Below are 21044 nucleotides of genomic sequence, written 5' to 3'. Positions count from 1 at the left end.
GTTAATTCTGTCTTCTCCTGCAGTGGAAGCTCCGGCAGGCAGGAAACGTGTCTATCTCACTTACTGCAGGCCCAGCACCTAGAGCAGTGATTGGCATCTGGTAGGGGCTCCACAATACGTGTTAAGTGAACGACAGGAGGAAGGAATGGGAGAGCAAAGTGCAAAGAAGTGGGAGTTGGGAAATGATTCTAGTTCCACGTCCATCACTAACTTGCAGTGGGAACTTGGGCAAGTTTCATAGCCTCACTGGTTAACCTCCTTTTCTTCAATTGCAAAATTAAAGAATTAGAGTTAGCAACTCTTTCAGCTGTGTGCTCACATCTCTCTATAATGATTTTCACATTGAAGTATAATCTTGTCTCTAGACATCTGTCTCACCCACTAAGTTCTATGTTCCTTGGGGGCAGAGACCAAGTTTTAGTTTCCAGTCTAACCTAGCACAGTACTAAACATACAGGGGAGCTAGCAGTGTTGGGTGAGTGGATGGATGGATGGATGGATGGATGGATGAAAGCCTCTCAGAAGTTCCTGCCAGGCCTCGAGACTTAGGATTCTAGGGTTCCTGTAAGCATGGGCAATTAAAAGAGGAAGTAGGTATCCAGGTCTTTGTCTCCTTTGGTGTCTTAGCTTGGATGTCCTCCTCAGAGTCTTCCCAAATCCACTGCCGGGGGTTCAGGCTGTTCCTCCTCTCCCAATCCCTAAGGCAGAGAACTATCTGCCCCACCGCAGGTAAGACTGTGGAAGGAGTGGTACAAAGGTGGCATATGACACTGTCTCATTAAAGAGTACAGACAGGGCAAATTATCTCATTAACCAAACAGCACAGCCTGTAAAGGTGATACAGCAACAATCTCGTGGACTGGGGGGACCTAGAGCACAGTCTGGCACACTTTTTCTGCAAAGAGCTGGACAGTAACTATTGATATTTTAGGCTCTGTGGGCCATACTGTCTCTGACGTAACTCCTCAACTCTGTCATTGTATCATGAGAGCAGCCATAGACGGTACCTAAATGAGTGAGCATGGCTGTGTTCCCATAAAACTAGGTATGGACACTGAGATTTGAATTTCTTTTAATTTTCACGTATCACAGAATATTACGCTTGATTTGATTTTTTTCAATTATTTACAAATCTAACACCCATTCTTAGCTTGCGGGCAGTACAATGGGCTGCACTGGCCCATGGGCCATAGTTTACTTGCCCTTGACCTAGAAGGGAGAGGACAGGGTTAGGTGGCCTATCTGGGGGGCTTTCTGGAGGAGGGACCTAGAAGCCAGGGAAAGAGTTGGCTAGGAGAGCAGTGGCGGTTCAAGTCCAAGGTGAGCTAGCAGGGCACACGCTCAAATGCTAGCAGAGGCCAGGGAGACCTAGGGGATGAGAGAGGCCAGCCGGGAGGGACTGGGGGAACTCACGTACCTGTGTCCCATCGAAAATCTGCAGCATCTGAGCTCCAGTCCTTTGCTGCCAACATGCCCATTTTTCAGATCAACCAACATTTCAGGAGAAGCCTGGATTTAAAAAAACTCATTGATAAAATGAAAAAAACCTAGAGTGGGTTAAATAGAATGTGAGAAGGGATGATTGTGGCTCAGGAACCATTAGTTTGTGACTCTCGGCTTTGGATGTTTATGGAGATCATTCAAACTGGAGTGAGGGGGAAAGCTTCTTAACTTGGGAGTGTGCCTTCAAGGAGAGGGGACTGAAGTCCACTGGATAAACAAGGCCTATACTCCTGAAGAGTCCACTTTCCTGAAACATTCTGGAGGAAATCACTGTTAAAGTGCAAACATATAGATTGCAAAAATTACATGTTTTTTCTTTTTTTTTAATTAAAACATTTTTTAAAAATTGGCATTACATACAATAAAGTTCACTTATCTTAGTAAGTACAGCTCAGTGAATTCGTTTTGCCTGTTCCTGAACTTCATGCACATGGAGTCATATAGCATAGGCTACTTGGGGTCTGGCTTGCTTCTCTCAATGTGTTGTCTGAGATTCATCCACGTTACTACGTGTAGCAGTAGTCTGCTATTTTTTGTGCTCATGTACTATTGCTTAGTTTACTGATTTTACTGTTAATGGACATTTGGCTTGTTTCCAGCTTTTGGATTCTATGAATGACAGTGCTATGACCATCCCTGTGTGTGTCTCTTTGTGGACATAAGCACTCACTTTCCTGGGGTATGTGCCCAAAGTGGACTTCCTGGCAGTCTGGCTGATGTGTGTCTCAAAGGAAAGATGTGCTTGCTGTGAGTGATTTCAGACTCTGCCCCCATGCCCTCAGGGACCCAAGCCCTCTCTCCTTTGCAGTTAGGTGCCCCCACTGGAAAATTTGAGAACAAATATAGGGGCAAGAGCATGGAATGAAGAGCCAGAAGACAGAGGTCAACAGATGGTACCATTATTAGCATCCTTTTGCACTAAGGCTCAGTCAGAGAAGTAGGCTGATTTGTCCGAGGTCAGGTAGATATTAAGGGGAGACCCTGGGTTTAAATCTAGATTCATCCAACTCCAGAGTCATATTTTTAATTGCTCTGCTCTTAAACCTGGGAGTGGGCACCTGTATTTTCACCCACTCAGCGTCCATTCCTCTCCTTTTGGTAACAGTGCCACAGTTATCCCTTGGGGAGGCATCCAGGGGCTATGTGATGCAGTCTTAGTGGGCTGTCACTCCAGGTACCCTCCTCCCTGGGCCAAGGTGTAGGACCAGCACTAGGGTGAGGGGAGTCAGGTGTCTAAGACCCCCCGGGTGCAAAATTTAAGGAGGCACTCACTCTCAGGGTCACACAAGTGCAGGATCAGCCTCGCCCTCATCCCAGCCCTGCAAGGGACCCAAGCTCAGCCAGCCCAACCCACCGGCAGCAATCTGGATCTTGAGAAGACCAGCTCACGGAGAGGACGGGCATCCTTCTGGTGGCGACGGCCTGAGTGGGTTGCCCATCCACTCCTGGCTCCTGTCTTTTGGGAGGTCTAACTGTGAACCCTACACTCTCATTTTGTGTCGCTCATAACTGTGCATTAAATCCCCCTTCTGCGTAAGTTAGGCAAGATTGATTTCTGTGGCTTTTAAGGAACACGCTATGCGCTCTGGGGCATGTTGCCTGACGTTTCTGAGTCTCACTTACTGCATCTGGAAAATGGGGATTCAATGCTTAGCACTCCAGCTGGAAAACACAGCAAGTCCCTGGGTGAGGGATACCTCTAGGCATTGCTTCCCAGCCTTGGCTCCACATTGGCATCACCTACTGAGACTTAACAGTCCGATGCCCAGGCTTGCAGACATTCAGAATCTCTGGGGTGGGCCCACATAACAATATTTTGTAAAGTTCCACAGGTGATTCCAGGAGGCAGCAAGGGCTGAGAACAACTGCTCTCAACAACTTGGGATTCCTGTGGGTAATTAGCAGCTCTACCTCCCCTGCAACGTCCCCGTGGCTCCTTGCCTGGGACTTCAGCAGCACATTAGTGTGGCTCCCATCTGGGCAGCAGGCAGATGGCAGGAGGAGCAAGGACCTCTTATCTCCATTAGGCCTCCCTTATCCCTAGGTTTTCAAGGACCCCAGCAGCAGCCTGGTGAAAGCCGGAGGGCTTAGTTCAAAATCCTCGGGCAATTGGAGAGGCTTGTGTCTCAGAGCTGCCGAGGAGTCCGCAATCTCAGAGCCTAGGGCCATGGAGAGGTCATTTGGGCCACTTCCTTGCAGGAGTAACTGGCAGGGGGGCTGGAATAGGCAGCAGGAGAGCTGGGTTCAAGTCTCAATCCTCAACATCAACCAGTGAACCTGGGCAAACAGCAACAGCTGCAAAATGAACAGATGTTTATTGAAGAATCATTGTGTGCAAGGCACCAAGCCGGTATCCTCACCGGGCACATCAAAGGACACTGATGTAGAGGATGGAAGTGGGACCCCAGAATCTGTACTTGTCAGTGGGCATCCAAGTGATTCTGATATTGGTGGGCTCTGGATACTGACCCTGAGGCTGAGTAATCCAGGTGATTCTGAAGAGGGAAGCAGAGTTTTTTTTTTAATTTTTATTAATTTATATATTAATTTTTTAACATCTTTATTGGAGTATAATTGCTTTACAATGGTGTGTTAGTTTCTGCTTTATAACAAAGTGAATCAGTTATACATATACATATGTTCCCATATCTCTTCCCTCTTGCATCTCCCTCCCTCCCGCCCTCCCTATCACACCCCTCTAGGTGGTCACAAAGCACAGAGCTGATCAGGAAGCAGAGTTGAGCGTCACCGCAGAAGGTGCTCTGTTCAGGAGGAGTGGCATGCTTTGGATGGTGAGACAAAGTGAGTAAAGCCAGACACTGACCTCAAGCAGTCCCCAAACATCAGGCCCTTAGTTTGCTCCACAGATACTTGATAGAGTAGGTCCTACAGCTGTGTAATATACATTCCAGCTCCTACATCTATTCCTCCACCAGTCTCTCAATGTGCCAGTTCTGCATTGTCCTCTTTGTGTATCTAGGACCGAGAAATCCTTTAGATTTGCTTATAACCACAATCCTCTGACACTTACATGCAGCTTTATGCAGTTCTCCCTCTCATCTACTATTTGAGGCAATTCTTATAATTTCCTGGGGAAGGTGACAGGTTGGACTGATAATCCCTGTTTTCAACACAAAACTCTCATGGTCACGTGGCCAATAAGAGTCAGTAAGCAGAAGGGCCCAAATCCAAACCTGGACATTGGACCCTACATCCAGTGAGCCTAGACTAAGATTATCTGTCTGTCTCTCTGCTTGCTCATCCATTTGTCCATCATCCACCTATCCATCCACCCATCCATCCGTGTGTCCATCAATCCACGTGTCCATCCAACCATGCATTACTAACTTACTTTCATCTGCTTATTTCTGTCATCTATTTAATATACTCATATATTTATATTTATCCATTTAACACAATTTAGTGTCTGTAACAATCTGTTTATTGCAAATATTTATCAAGCCTGTCATGTGTCACACTCTCCCTATCTCCTGCTTTCACTCTCCACATACCTCATTTTCCCTCTGAATGCTTTCTCCTCTGACCTCTTTGCAGGACCCTTAATTCTGTGTGACCACAATCTCCATTTGCCCGTCTCTTAACCCACACTCTTCCCTGATCACTTGTGAGCCGACCCCTTGAACTTCCATGACTGTCCCGACCTGGCTCCATTCCTCCCCATGCTAGACTCCAGGGAAATACTGATTCACTCGATGGCTGGACCCCCAGCTGGGCTGTCTGCAACTCGAGGGCAAGGACGACGTCTCTTTCAGGGCTCCATCCCCCTCAGTTCTCAGTCTAGGGCTATGCACACGCTATGCATTTTGTTCACACTGGTTGGCTGGAATCTGCACTCCTTGGGAGTTGGAAGGGGCTTTTCAACTATTATTCATTCAACAAATCTTGCATAATTTTTCTTGCTAGATGCTCTTGCCAGGCATAGAGATTAATGAGTACAACCTTATGGACAGATGGGGACAGGGAAGCCCTGAGAAGGATAAGGGCTTCTTCATGGTCCCACAGCTGTGGCAGAATCTTGAGGAGAGTGAGGAAAACATCACTACTCTAGACCCAGACAGCTCCTGGGTCCCCCACCGAGCCAGATGGCATGTGCTAGAATGTCCCCAGCGAGGAGGTATTGGGAAACCCTGGGCTGCTTCACCAAGTCAAACCAGTTAGCCTCCATCAAGAGCCATGGGGAGCTGCCTTCCGGGTGGCAGGGAGAGCCTGAGTCAGCCTTGCCAGCACAGATGACATCAGGATGACCAGGGGCTGGCAAGGGAGGGAGGGAGTGGCCCTGAGAGCACTAAGGGAAGGGAAGTAGGGGACCCTAGCTGGATCCCAGAGTACCACACCCTTGATACGGGATATCTGAGCAATGGAGTCCAGCTCCAAGGGCCAAGGACACTCTAATTAGGCTGGACCTTCCCTCATGGCTGGAAATATCCTGCTCTCCCTGCCCCTACCTTATGCTAAAATTAGACTCATAAGATGTGATGTCAGAATTCATCTAGCTCAGAGGTTCTCAAACTTGAGTGAGCCCCAGAATGAGCTCCAAGCGTTAGGTGGAGCTATGCGTACTCTACGAAAAGACCCCAATACACACCACTGACTAAAAAAGTTGCAGAAGGACACACAACATACTGCTTTAACAACCCCCATTCCCACCCCCTTGAAACAAGCAAAATACCCAAATGCTATATATTTCCTACTGGTATGTATATATATATATATATTTTTAATTAATTAATTATTTTAGGCTGCGTTGGGTCTTCGTTGCTGTGCGCGTGGGCTTTCTCTAGTTGTGGCGAGCAGGGGCTACTCTTTGTTGCGGTGCGCGGGCTTCTCGTTGCGGTGGCTTCTCTTGTTGCAGAGCACGGGCTCTAGGCATGTGGGCTTCAGTAGTAGTGGCATGCAGGTTCAGTAGTTTGGCTCGCGGGCTCTAGAGCGCAGGCTCAGTAGTTGTGGCGCACGGGCTTAGTTGCTCCGCGGCATGTGGGATCTTCCCAGACCAGGGCTCGAACCTGTGTCCCCTGCATTGGCAGGCAGATTCTTAACCACTGCGCCACCAGGGAAGTTCCCCTACTGGTATATTTATGTGTCAATGTAAGTATCTCGAAACGTTACACACCTAAATGATTATACTGTTTGCCTTTGGAGAAGGTATTGGTGGTGGCAGCAAAGAGGGCTTTAGCCTTAAATGTAACATTCTATTATTTTAGAAGGAAAATATACCATGTATTATTTGTGTAAATGCAACACTTTCACTAATTTTATCTGGCTGGAAGTCTGAGAATCTGCATTTTAGCAAAGTTTCTGTGCTTCTGTGGAGCTGATCCATGAACTGCACTTTGAGCAAAGCTGGTCTAGTCCCATCATTATACAAATGAGTAAGCTAAGAGTCAGAGAAGGTCAGGAATTTGCCTAAGACCACACAGCATGGTAGTGACTGAGTTGGGACTTGAGCCCAGGATGTCTTACCCTCTTGCACATGGTGACATGAGAAGGAAATGCATGAAGAGAGAGGAGATGGGGTGGGGGGGGGCATGGTTGTCCACAGGCAGAGTGTGAGCAGATGGGGCTCTGTGTACCACTGAGCTGGGATAGTTAGCAGCCTCTGTGAGGGACAGGGGTACAGGGATGGTGGTGGGGAAAGAGGGGGAATTATTATCCATCTTTCCAACTTTTCCTTGAGCCACCCTGTTCTCAGCTCCTCTTCCTTTCTGGATTTCCCTGCTCTTGTGCATCTTGCCTCTGAGGCCCTCGTGTTTCCATCAGGGGCAGTGGCTCCCGTTTGGACAGCCTGGTTGCTAGGTAACCTTGGGCCATTCTCTTCCCTCTGTTGACTGCATCTTCTTCGTCTCTCATCTATACAGTGGATGGAATCAGAGGCTCCCAAACCTGATTTTGCACCCTCTTGGAGGCTCATTTAAAAATGCAGAATGCTGGGCCCCTCCATAATGGGGGCGGTGGGACCTGGAACATGCATTTTTTAACAACCTGTCCCTCCATGAGGCCTGCAGAGTCTTAAGTTAGAAAACCGCTGTGCTGCTAGTCTTTTTCCTCATGAGCAGCTCCCCTAGCACCCCCAAAGGAGCCTTGGGCCTTGGGCGGCCTGAGGTCTGGCCTGTGAGGAGCACTTGTGGTGCTGAGGAATCCAGAGCGCCAGCAAGCCTGGTCCCCAGGAGACCTCTCTCCTTGCCATCCCCTGTCTAGTGGTTCTGGATTTCCTCCCTCGGGCTGGCCTCTTCCTCGCCTGGGCAGAATGTCTGGAATGTGGCTGCCGAGGGAGATGGGGCTGGTGGGGCTGCCAGAGCTGCCTCTGGAATTCAGGCAGCAGAGAGCAGACTCCTGCCCCTGAGGGCCCCTGCCTTGCTGGCCTGCAGGTGACCCAGCAGGACCCGAGCACCCGAGCAAGCGAGGAAGAGAGGGCGGTGGGCCCCTGAGCAGGCCAGGAAATCTCTCCAGGCCTCAGTTTCTGCATCCGTAATCATGTCCTATTCTCTACACGTGTGGCATTCTGGCACTCGCAAAACAATTTCACATCTATCCCTCCTCTGCACCTACCACATTTCATTAGCACTATATGAAGACCTATTGGAAATTCATAGATGAATTAGACACCAAACTGATCCAGAAAACTACCATTTTTCGCCTCAGGCACACTGCTTAGTTTTACTGATTCATTACCTTATTTAATCCTGACAACCCCTGCAAGATAAAAACCCCATTCGGCCACCCTCCATTGCCACCTCCATTTGGCAGATGAGGAAACTACTTCCCAGAGAGGTTAAGTAACTTGTCCAATGTCACACAGCTGCAAGATGGCAGAGCTGGGTTTGACTCCAACTGTCTAATCTCAAGTTCAAACCACCCCCTGTGCCCCACTCCCCTGACAAGTACAGCAAAGGGGAGGAGGACCACACAGTTGTATCCTGCCCTGACCTCACTGTCAGACCAGAACACAGCAATCTGTGCTCCACAAAGAGCACAGAAGCCCCAGCAGTTCATAGGGAGGTGTGGAGAGGGAGGCCAAGAGACACTCCTGGATTGGGCAACCTTGTGATGGATCTGGTAGGTGCGGGCGGGATGGCAATCCAGGTAGACACCCAGCATGAGCCAGTGGAGGGTGATGGGCTGAGGCTGGCTGATCTGCAGAACCTGCTACCTCATCTGCTTGGCCCAGTGCAAAACGACCATGGGTGAACCTCATTCAAAAGTTATTGGGGGCGGGGCTGCGGCGCACGGATCGAGGGATTGAAGAATGTCCTGAGTTCCCTTGGGGACAGTCCTCCTGAGGGACGTCATCCGGCACATAGATGCTCACAGTAAGATTCAGGAGGAATCAGATATGTGGAAAATAAGAGAAGTGGAGAAACAGATGGAAGATGCGTACCGGGGGACCAAAAGGAAAATGTTACCCAGCAGTTCAAGCCGGATGTGTAGTGATGGTTTTGATGAAGAAAGTCAAAAGAGACTACTGGAGGCCAAAGGATGAAATTTCTGGGGCACTGGATGATAATTTTCTTAAGGCTAAATCCTGGAACAAGAAGTTACATGATTATGAAGCTAACAGGCCAGACAGATGGGGTCACAGTCGATATAAAGAGTTATACCCTGAAGAATTTGAAACAGTAGTGATCAGCAAGATATTACCAATGGGAAAAAACCTCTCCCCAGGTAAAAATCATCTACCCATGAATCTCACAAACACAAGAAGTCAAAGAAATTCCACAAAAAAAAAAGCAGAAAAAAATGTCACACAAAAAACAGAAGAAAAGCGAAAAGGAAGCCACAGATATAACAGCAGATTCCTCAAGCGAGTTCTCAGAAGAAACTGGGGTTTTTAGTACCAGGAAAAGGAAACAACCACATAAGCGCAAGAAAAAATCCAGGAAGAAGTCTCTCAAGAAATCTGCTTTATTCTTAGAGGCAGAAAGTGACACTTCCCAGTCAGATGATTCTGCATCCAGCAGTTCTGAGGAAAGTGAGGAAAGAGACACAAAGAAAACCAAAAGGAAAAAGAGAGATAAAAAAGCCCACATCCGTATAGCTAACAATGAAATACAGGAGAGGACAAACACACACACAAATTGGAAAGTGGCTACAGATGGAAGGTCTGCCGGAGCATTCAGAGGATGACTAAATGAGAAAGAAACATTCTTGTTTCCTGCATGACTCTGGATATTTACAGCTCTTACACCTTGGGGATTTGCCAATGACGTTATTGCTCAGCACAGGGGGCCTGAGGTCAGAGCTGTCCTGTGCCATCTATAGACATTCTGACAGACTTCTTGTCTTCTATTTTGGCTTGTTAAACTTGATCCGCTAATTGTTAATAGGGAATCTGTTATTTTGTTATGAAGGTTTCTTGAAGACATTTATTATTATTATTATTTTTTGTACTTAATCACATTTAGTGTAGAGTGCATATGCAGCCAATTAAAGGACCCAGAAAGCTGAATCCAATAATGACCTGGGTATACCAATTGGAATGTTGAATTTGGGGAAAGCAAGGGCTGGGGTCAAGAGATGGATTGGAACTAGTGTATACAATGGTATGATAAGGGGACATCGTGTTGCTCTTGTCTATTTACATAGTAGGTGCCACAACTTGACTTTTTTTGTCTTTAGCCTTGGTGCTTGGACCTTTCTGTATTTTGGGCCCACAGGTGTGGTCCAGTTTACTTAATGAGGAAATGAGCATAAGAACATTTTCTATTCATGATAACATCCATAGACAGCTGTTATTGGAAGAGACTAGGAGTTCTTGTCAAATTTCCCTGCTGGACAGGGTCTGTGGCTACACTCAGTATATCCCTAAACATGGTAATTGGATCGTAAAAGGTTTTCTAGTTCCATTGTTTATTGCCTAAATGGACTTGTGTTCAGAATTATTTCTTCAGTTGTCTTAGGTTAAGTCCTCAACCAAATGAGGAAGAATTAGGCATTAGTGGTGCTAATGGGGCTCTGAACAGGATTCAGGGCAGCAACCGCTATTTAAGTGTTGTCTTCCTTGTTCATTTCTTAATCTGTTAATGAACTTTAGATTTTTCCTGAAACTAGGTTGAATCAGTTGCAAAATGAAACAGGCTTCTCGGGGACATATCCATTTCTTCCTAGTCTGCTTTTGGATTAAAGCACCAAGCAGAGACCTTGTTACTTCCCTTTGCCATATACTGTGATCCCTACTATGTTAATTCTTAAGAAACCAAAATATCACTGGAAGAAGGCTGGCAGAACACAAGTGAATTTTTTCATTAAGGCAGGTCAAGTGACATTGTCTTTTCTTGGTTGTCACTTCATGGGTGGAGTAAAAAGCTTGAGAGCTCAGACTTTTGGTCTTGGTTCTGCCATTCATTGGTTATAAGGTCCGGAGCAGGTAAGTCAACCTCCCTGGCCTTACTTTCCCTATGTGTAATACAGAAATACTTCATGGTAGCATGACAGTGTACGACACTAGCAATAGACTATAACTATGACCACATTCCACGAGGTGGTAATATTTTGCAGTTCTAAACTATTAAATTTGTTCTCTTTACAGAACATACTTCCAATAAAATGCTTAGTCATAAAATTAAAAAAAATTTTTTTAAGTTACTGGGATTTGTAAGACAGAGACAGCAGAGCATTGAATCAAGAACGGGGCCTATCTAGATATAGGCAGCATGGCCATGGATCCAAATCCTGTGATTGGATTGAAGCATAACAGAGGTCGGAGGTTAAGAGCACAGGTTTTAGATCTAGATAAACTTAGTTCAAATCCTGGCTCTGCCATTTAAAGGTATGACAACCTTGGACAAGTCACTTTAAACTCTGAATCTCAGTTCCTTCCTCTGCAAAATGAGAATGATAATAGTAGTACCTTACTGGGAGGATCTCTTTGAGGATCAAATGAGATGATGCTTACTTAGCCTAGTACTTAATAAATTAGAACAAATATCAGTTATTCATATATTCACCACAATTGTTATTGTTGTTGTTACTATACAAGAGGGAGAAATGGGAGATGATGCTGGAAAAAGTGGTTCGTGGTTGTGGAGAAGGGGACATGGGAGGGATACTGGTTCTCAGGGGGGGCCAGGGCCACATCAGAGCCCCCTGTCTGGGGGCAGGTAAAGGTGGGGATTACATCAGGGGTTCCATTTCACGTTCTCAGAGTGGCCCCCCGTCTCCCAGCTCCCTGTTGGGGTGACCTAACCAAAGCCACTGAACCAGCCAGCCGGGTTCTAGGAGCTCTCAGCGCCACCCCACCTCCCAGCACCAGCTGGAGGCAGGGTGACTGAGGGCTGGATTGGGCAGATGAGCTCATTCCTACTATAGCCTCACCAACCAGGCCGGACACTTCTCCTGGCAGGAGCCTGTCAGAACTGCCAGCTGGGGGTCAGGATGAGCTGGAGGGCCTGGTGGTGCCCAGATGCCCATGGCCAGCAGGTCTGCTGAGTGTTTGATTACATTCCCGGGCACCCCAGGCAACACCAGGGCTGGCGGTTCCCACTCCTGCTGGGTCCCGTCTGTCAGCCACACAGCTGACATCCCCAGCTCGGCCCCCTCAGCCCACCTGCCTTCCACCTTCTGCTTCTTCCTCTTGGCTGCAGGCTGCAGCCCTCACGGAGCCAGGTGGCCTCATCCCCTGATGACTTCATCCTCCTTAAAGGCATCATGTCCCTTGGACAGCCAGGCCTCTGGAGCCTTTCCTGTCCACAGGTCCACAAACCAGACTCCAGGGTCTCTGCTCCGTACCCACTCCCATCCTGCTCTATGTGACTCTCCCCGGGAAGTATGACAGAAGGGACCCCAGCCCTGGAAATGACAGCTTGCGTCTCATGTTCATTGAACATGCTGTCTCATGGTAACGAGTCCATCAGCCAACTGGCCCTACGAGCTGAATCTTTTCTCCAGACTGGTCCTCCAAGTTGGGCCACACTCACTCCGCACCTACTCTGGGTATGCGATTCCTGTGGGGCAGTGATGTAGCAGTTCCCTCTATTAGGGTGACGGACGGTTCCCATTTCCCTGAAAGTCCTGCATCCCCGGAAGCCCCTCAGTCCCGTGCCAACCAGAATGTTTGTCAGCCAGTCCTGCACATGCATCTGTGATGCGCTTTCATGATTCGTGTCTATGATTTTCACTGAATTAACCTGAGCCTTTAGCCTGCCCCAGAAGGAATCAGAGGGGTTCAGTCTATTAAAAATGAAAATAATACTCTCTGTGCTTCCAGAATCCATGGACACCCTGAAACTTGTCATCTGGTTAGAATTTTCATCACTGCTCAAGTCCCTCATTTATACTCTCTACCCCACGGTGAACATGGACAGATCGCTCTAGGAAGGAAAACGTAGGAGGGAGGGAGGAAGCGCTCACCCAGTCCAGCTTTCCTCAGGCAAGTAGGAGAGTGGACGGCGATAATTTGCCAGGTCTTTCTCTTGAAGCCTACAACATCCGATGTCAAGAATGTTAGAGCTTTAGAATACTAGAGTTAGATGTCAAAGATCAGAGTTCAACACCTGCTTCAGTGAGACGGGGAAACTGAGGTCCAGGCAGGGGATTCCGAATCAGACGTAATTCTTTTAATGCCTACGAAGTGGCTGACACTGCTGGGAAAAACTGATGCCCGGGGCCCGCTCCCAGGGAGTTTGATGTAATTGGTCTGGGGCATGGGGCCTGGGCACCATGATTTGTAGAAGCTTCCCAGGTGATGCCAGTGTGCAGCCTCGGTTGAGAACCCCTGGGTTAGACAGAGATCCATCCCTGAAGAGGTTAAACCAGAGTGGGGCGGGAGGTGATGTGAAAAGAGGCACCCACAAAAGTAGAACAAAGCAGAGGGGCACACAGGAGGTTCAGCCAGAGGGCTTGCAGGGAGGAAGGGGAGAGCCGGGGTAGTACAGCCCGGTGGTTAAGAGGGTCCAGACAGGGCTTCCCTGGTGGCGCAGTGGTTAAGAATCCGCCTGCCAATGCAGGGGACACGGGTTCAAGCCCTGGTCCAGGAAGATCCCATATGCCACGGAGCAACTAAGCCCGTGCGCCACAACAACTGAGCCTGTGCTCTAGAGCCCACGAGCCACAACTACTGAAGCCCACGTGCCACAGCTACTGAAGCCTGTGCGCCTAGAGCCTGTGCTCTGCAACAAGAGAAGCCACCGCAATGAGAAGCCTGTGCACCTCAACAACGAGTAGCCCCCGCTCACCGCAACTAGAGAAAGCACACGCACAGCAACAAAGACCCAACGCAGCCAAAAATACATAAATTAAATAAATTAATTAAAAAAAAAAAGAGGGTCCAGACAGAGCAGGGCTTGCAACTTAGCTTAGTCTAGACCAGTGACCTTGGGCAAGTAATTAAAGCTTTTCTGAGCTTCAGTTTCTTCATCTGAAAACTAGAGAATGATAACAGTGCTTAATCCATTGTGGTGGCGTTCAGAGAAACGAGGTAATCCCCGAAGAGTGCTGAGATGAGTGCCTGACATAAAGATTAGCTGCTATTATTATTATTATTACTTCTCACTCAGGTCAGGGCCATGGTCTGGGGGAGCTCACAGAGGGGAGCTGGCATATGGGCTGTACCAAGATGAATAGGTACCATTTTTGATGTCCGGGAAGCTGTGAGCAGGGGCTCAGGAGTGAGAAGTTGCAAGCATGCTTGGGGGTCAGTGAAGAGTGCAATTTCCCTGGGGGACTGGAGGCCAGAAGGCCGCCCAGTTAGGTTCTGGGACCCGCAGAGTGGGGAATCAGGGCCTGGGGCGGGAGTGGTGAAGGAACAGGGGAGGAGGGGACAGATGTCAGCAGCGTTCTGCGGTTCTGCGACCCATCCCAATCCTCATCGCTCCCTTACCCCTAGGCTGCAGACATCCCTGCACTGGACAGGCTGGAGGCCAGCCTTGGCCAGGATGGGGAGCCCAAAGGCAGATAGTCACACACGACTAGCCAAAGGGGCCGCACAGCCACCTTCCTCGGGTTAATGCCTAATCGGCCCAGACTCGGAGACTTGGGTGGCAATCAGCCAAGTGGATAATTGCCCAGGTTAGCCTCCCCATTGGCGTTGATCGCAGCAGTCCCCCTCATGCTGTAAACCCCTAGGCCTCTCATGCAGCTTGTAGGAGGGACGCCTGGGAGACTCTTCCTGTTAGGGGGCCCCTCTAGATGTCTTGGGCAACACGTGGAAGCTGCTCAACACCTGTGGTCATCCCTGACGACGGTGACAGATCCCTGAGGGCATGGCCCACAGTGGCTGCAGCCAGTCCATGAATGGATATCTCCTGAGGGCTGGGAAACCACCAAGAGCCTCACTACTCTTCCATAAACAAGACCAGAACCTTAATGCTTCCACTTAGCCATAGGGTCCAGACTGAACTTCTAGAAAACCAAGTCCTAGCCAGAGAATCAGGCCTTAGGTTTTGTCACATGGCAGAGGAAATAGATCTGTTCTGAGTGGCCCCAACAGTTTTGAGCCCATTTAACAAATGAGGAAATAGAGACAGCAAACTGACATCATTTGCCTTGAGTCATATAGTTATAATAATAGTAATAATAAAGATATGTAGACTTCTTGTTTATTAACCTTGTTCAACGGCTGCTGCTCAGCTGAACATCAGGTAGAACTGCTGAGTCAGAACTGACTGCTGGAAGAGGTAGTGAGCTCCCTGTAAGTAGAGGTACGCAAGCAAAGACTCATTTATTTGCCAGGGAAGCTGCAGAGGGGTTGTAAGTCTGGCGGCCGGGGGAGAGCGGGGGGATTGAACAGGATGGTAATAGAGCCATTTTCAGCTTTGTGGGGCAGGAACTATTTCATTTACCTCTATGTCACCAGTGCCCAGTACAGTACCTGGAAAAGAGATGCCAGGCACTGTGCTTTGCACTTTACACACATTATCTGTCTCACGATTCTGCACAACCTTATGAAGTAGGGATTCCTGTTACCCCCATTTCACAGCTGGGGAAACCAGAGCTCAGAGAGGTTAAGTCACTTACTGAGGAAGGCACAGCTAATAACAATGAGAAGAAGAATTACCTTTTATGGGGGGACTTTCTCTGCCAAGTGCCTTCCCTCAACCGTTATCTCATTTAATCCTCATAACAACCTCAGGAGGTAGCGAGTTATTAACCAGACCTTGCAGGGAGGGGTGACTGTGGTCGTTCATCCAGATCTGCAGCGTGGGGAGGAGAGAGGAGAGAACGTTGGCCGGAGAGCTGAGCGACCTGGGTCCTTTCCCAGTGCCTCATGGTCTCTCTGTGTCCTCAGGCAAGTACAACCTGTCCAGGGCCTCAGTTTATCCCTCTGTAAAACCGAGAAGGGAGGTGGAGATGGTCCCGATTTCTCAGCAACTCTCCAGCCGTCATTTTCCATAACTTGATTCCCCACCGTGAGTTCTGGGCCACAACCCAGTTGGCTCCCTCCCTCCACTACAGAGCTGGCAGGAGGGGATGATCCGCCTCAATTCTCCCACCTCCTTTTTCCTCCTCCTCCTCCTGGGCTGGGACACACCTACTCCAACTTTCTCAGCAGCCTCTTCGAGTGTGCGCCTTCCTGCTCTGAGGCTCTGCGCCTCCCTCCCGAGCTTGTCAGCCTGGGGCTTGTGAAAGGGGCTCCAGACCAGCAGCCCACCCCGGGGCACCCTCCCCCACCTGAAGGGCACAGGTAAGAACTGCTGGAGGAAGGGAAGTTAGGGGGTGGGAGTTGCAAAATTCATCCATTCTGGTCCCCTGAGCAGGGGCTTCTGGAAGGTGGCGACAGAACCAGGAGATGGCTGGGGCAGGCACAGCAGGGATAGGACAAGGACACCTGGGTCCTGGTCACCTAGGTACACTGAATGAAGCCAGCCCGAGCCTGGGGGCTGGGGATTGGGGCCCAGGAATGGACAAGGCTAGGGCTTTGATCTTCGGGAGGAGCCAGGTCATATTTGCATGTATGGAAAGTTGGGCTCCTTTTCTTGGAAGAATGAAATCCCCTGCTCAGGCTTTCTGGGGCTGAGCCTTCAAGGGGATGTGGAGACAATTTCCTCCTTGATTTTAGGAGGAAGGGCTGGGGCCAGGGAACCGAGAGGTGCTGAGTTCTCCTGTGTGTCCAGGAGGCACGGGGTCCCTAAAACAGACAAAGCCACCTGGTGAGGGGGAGGGAGGGTGGGAGGGCCCGAGGGAGAGTCAGACAACCTGGCTGGCTCTGGCTCTCGTGCGACTCTTTAGAGGCACCCAGATTAGAACCTCAGCTTTCCTGGCTATCAGATGGGGGTGCTCGCTGTCTCCGAGGGCTGCGAAAGGCGGCAAGTCTCAGAGGCCAAAGGCAGCCCTGGGGTGGGTGTGGGGAGTGGGAGCAGCTCTTGGGAGAAGCAGGAATCTGACGCACATCTGTTGGGGAAGGAGAGCTGGAGTGGAACACTGAACAGAGCCACCGGGGCCAGAGTTCAGTCCTCCATTTGCGGGGGGCGGGGGGGCGAGTGCTATTTGCCCCAATGTGGGAAGCAGCAGGCCATGCTGAGGTTTGCTAAGGGCTCAGAAAGGCTGCCTCTGTCCCCAGGCGCACAGCACTCAGGGGCAAGGCCTGGGCTCAGGAGAGCAGGGAGGTAGAGAAGCAGGCTCAGAACGCAGCATTTCCAATCCTTCAGCTCCTTTTAAAATGGGGGTGCGGAGCCTGGGCAGGTGAGCAGTGCCCTCCACGCAGAATCAACTAACAGTTTTTATCCCAGCTGATACCCACTGGATGCTTCCTGTGTTTGGGGATGGGGCTGAGGATACACGGTCATTTGAAAATGTTGGGTGTTCAAAGCAGGCAGGGGGAAAAGAGAATTTCATTATTCACATCCCTGTAACTCAAAGGCGGTGTGGCCTGAAAGAGTTTCATACTACTCTGGGCCTACCTATTTCCTTACGTTTTCAATAATGGTGGTTGGATTATTGTTAAGATCTGTTCTTTCTTTTAATTAATTTTTTTATTGGAGTATAGTTGCTTTACAATGTTGTGTTAGTTTCTGCTGTACAGCAAAGTGAATCAGCCATACATATATGTATATCCACTCTCTTCTAGACTCCGTTCCCATATAGGTCATTACAGAGCACCGAATAGAGTTCCCTGTAAGATCCATTCTTAATCGATTGACCCCAACAAGGCTGCTGGGTAGGCAGAGCAGGAATGATTGCATTTTGCAGGTGAGGAAGCTTTGGAACTCAACACCCTGGTGCAGGAAGAGGCAAGCTCGGGTTCGCCCCAGGGCTCTCCACGGAGCACAGGTTACACTTCTGGCAGGAAGGGGCTGAGTCCATGAGTTGGCCAGGGTGGTGGAGCGAAACAGTGAGGCCCCGTCAGCCACAAGCTCACTGGGTCTCAGTGTCCTCATCTGTAAAGTGGGGAGGAACTGGAGGAAGTCAAGGTTTCCCTAGAACTCCCCTGTTTCCATGACTCTTAGTGGTCTCCTTAAGGACTCAGAGAACCAGACCCAGAAAGACACTGACACTCTTCAGCCCCTACGTGTCAGCTGTGCCTGTGCTTTCCACTGGGAGGGGCTGCCAGGCCCCCCTGCCCCAGGCCTCTGTGAGCTGGGCCGCCACGCTCCGCTGCCTGCACGCTCTTCCCCGGGTATGAATGAACTCACCTCGGCCTGGCGGTTTTCCTTCTTGTTCTCGCCAAGTACGCGAGAACGTGGGGCAGCCTTAGTGGAAACCAGTGTGTGCTAGGGACGATGGGGTGGCATAGTTGGGGACCTTCCTGTACCTGCCGGATGGGCCCTGCCTTTCGGGTTCCTTCAGTAATGTGTGTGCAGAGCCCCTGAAAGCTTCCCATGCTTCCTGGGTCCCCAGCACAAGCTGAGTTAACTCAGAAGCTCAATGTTACTGTTTCTGTGACTAATGGAACTAAATGCTTACATTTACAATAGGGGTTTCCAGACAGGTTTAAAATGAAGAGTGTGGGCCCAAATCCTGGATATTATCGGTTGTACGACCTGGGCCTCAACTTCTTTAAACCTCAGTCTCCTCATTTGAAAAAATGGGGCGAACGATAGTCCCTTTCTCAGAGATTGATGTGAAAATTAAATGAGATAATGCATGTAGTGCCAGGGCCTTGTTTATGCTGGTCACAGTCATCAATTATTTGCCTCCTCTCCGCTTCCCCCTGGGGTGGAGATCATCTCACGGCACCCTGAAGTGTTCCTTCCTAAGACAGATCACAATTGTAATTATTAGTTACTTGCGTATATTTTGTTTGATATGGTCTCTCCTACTAAGGGCTGCTCACTGCTCTGGAACCCGTGTCTAGCAGAGCACCTGGCACGTAAAAGAAACTCACTGCATATATGTTGAGAGAATGAATGAATCTTCACTTCTAATTCACAGATGAGAACTGTCGCTCAGAGGAACTAAGCATTAGTCCAACCCCATCATAGATAAGAATGGAAGGGTCCCTAGAGATCATTGAATCAGACAGGTAGAGACACGGAGGCCTCCTTAGAGAAGGCTGATAATTTGGCTGCGGTCACACAGTGAGTGAGTGGGGAAAGCAGGGCCACGACGCAGATCTTTTCACCCTCCTTTTCCTCTCTTTGCCCCGCCCAGCTCAGGAGACAGTCCTGCTCCCTGTGTGGGTGGTCAGCCTCAGAGGCCAGTGAATGGCCCCCATACCCCCTGGAGGCAATTTGGGATCAACAACAAGATTGATCCCTAAACTGTAAGATGCCTTTCAGGGGACAGGGGACATACACCTCATCAATCAGACCCCTCCCCTAACACCTATCAACACACACACACACACACACACACACACACACACACACACACACACCCCTGCACACCATTCCCTCACTATTGCCAGAGAGTCAGCAAGAATCTGCAACTGTACAAGTGGAAGGTGCTCAGGAGTTCCCTGAAGTCTCCCGTCAAGAATTACTGGTTCCATTTTACAGATGGAATCATAGATTTGGAATTATTTGCCTAAAGTCAGTAGCCAGTTTGCAATGGTGTCCTGGGTCAATGCGCAGCCCTGAACATGGGATTTAAAGGTTGAAAAGAGAACTCTGATGTACTGAGCCCCTCGATGTGCCTGTCACCAGGTTAGACGGTGTCACATATACCTTCTCTTCTACTCTGCACAACCGCCCTGCGGGCCCGCCGTCATGATCCTCTACCACTTCTTTTTGTTGTTGCTATTGTTGTTTTCAGTGTGGACATGAATAGAGACTCAGAAAAGCTAAGCCACTTCCTTTCAGTCGCACAGCTTCTGTTTTCTCAACAGATCCTTAGTTCAATAGACACTTAGCACTTTCGATGTGTCAGGCCCCCAGAAACTCACAGCTGGTAGAGGCAGCTAAGTGGGTGGTTTAATACCTCGAGGTAGGTGGTAAAATAGAGGCAAACTGGGGCTAGCAGTGGGGCCCGAGGAGCCATACATAGATAGCCCAGTTATGAAGTTGGTGGAGGAAGGCTTCTAGGAGAATCTGAGACTGAACATCAGTTTTGAAGACTGAATGAGGCTTAAAAAAAGAAAGAAAAGTGGGAAAGGCAATTCAGAAAGAAAAAGTAGCATATGCAAAAGCACAGCAGTTAAAAGAAAATGGCATGTGTGTGCAGAAAACCATCAGCTGGGTGGGGAACATTTGGAGATGTGCTCTGAAAGGCAGGATGGGGTCAGGTCACTTAAGGCCATGTGTACCAGGCCAAGGAGTATGACTTTTAAAAAAATATATATATATAATTTATGTATAATTTTTTATTAATGAGAAATTATAGAAATACCAAAAGGAAGCAGAAGAGTATTAAAAAAAAATCACTCAGCTTCAATAATTATGTTTCCCCTATACCTCCACCAACTCTTCCCTGATCAGATTATTTTGAAACAAATCTCATATACATAATTGCATCTGAAAATATTTCGATATACATCTTTAAAATGTTAGGATTTCAGGGAATCATCATAGGGGCATGGCTTTTGTTTTGTAAATATTGGAGGACCACGTTGAAGAAGTTTAATTCAAAGAGTGTCTAGGCTGTGCGTGGCTGTGGGGTGGAGCCAGAATTTAAGGAGGGGTCAGAGCAGAAGGTGATGATATCCTGTTGTCTCCCCCTTGGCCAATCACAGTGCCCGACTGTCCACCATTACCCACTGATTGACAAACTACCTCCTGAATGAGGTGATGCCATAAGCGTTTTCCAGTTAGGAGCCTGCAGAAGAGACAAATGCCTTCCCTGCCTGCCTTTCTCCATTCCTGAGACTTGTGGGTCACTGCAAGGTGACCTGGAGTGGCAGGTAAATGGCAGCTGCCCACCCCCTGGCTGAGGGCAGGGAGCCCACAACAGAGAACTCTCCAGTTCCCAGTTCCCGTTCGGCTCCAGTGCCCACAGCAGTTGGCCTCGGTGCCAGCTGAGCAGGATTGTACATGCCAGCTGTGGGGTAACGTCAGCATTCATGTGCCTGTTGGCCCACATGTCCTCACGTGTCCCAGGTCAGAGCTGCTGTCTGTCCCTGCAGCATCCCCTTCCCTCTGGGTCCTCCCAGCAGATGCAAGGCTAGACGGCACAAAATGCATCACTGAGATGCTTAGACACTTAGCCTTGGGAAG

At 49.1% G+C, this 21044-nt stretch overlaps 2 protein-coding genes and 1 pseudogene across 3 annotated transcripts in view; 2 read left to right on the top strand and 1 right to left on the bottom strand.

The window, feature by feature from the left end:
* The window catches only part of SLC36A1 (solute carrier family 36 member 1), a 296571-nt gene that overhangs the window by 118069 nt on the left and 157458 nt on the right, over positions 1-21044 (bottom strand). Inside the window, exon 11 of one of the 2 annotated variants that reach the window (XM_057539738.1) lies at positions 1942-3798. The exons of the other annotated variant lie outside the window; for it this stretch is intronic. Coding sequence (XP_057395721.1) covers positions 3755-3798 — 44 coding nt within the window. The 3' untranslated portion in view covers positions 1942-3754. Of the gene's footprint in view, positions 1-1941; positions 3799-21044 lie in introns of those variants that run through there. 2 annotated transcript variants of the gene reach the window in all.
* Positions 8768-9649, top strand: LOC103010135 (uncharacterized protein NKAPD1-like; annotated as a pseudogene).
* Positions 15992-21044, top strand: part of FAT2 (FAT atypical cadherin 2) — an 82441-nt gene continuing 77388 nt past the window's right edge. The window contains exon 1 of the mRNA XM_007188621.3: positions 15992-16138. The gene's annotated coding sequence lies outside the window, so the exon portion shown is untranslated. The remainder of the gene's footprint in view (positions 16139-21044) is intronic.

This window comes from Balaenoptera acutorostrata, chromosome 2 (genome assembly GCF_949987535.1).
Source record: "Balaenoptera acutorostrata chromosome 2, mBalAcu1.1, whole genome shotgun sequence".
Taxonomy (NCBI): Eukaryota; Metazoa; Chordata; class Mammalia; order Artiodactyla; family Balaenopteridae; genus Balaenoptera; species Balaenoptera acutorostrata.
Note: the sequence above shows the minus strand (reverse complement) of the source record. Positions and strands in the feature narration are given on the sequence as shown.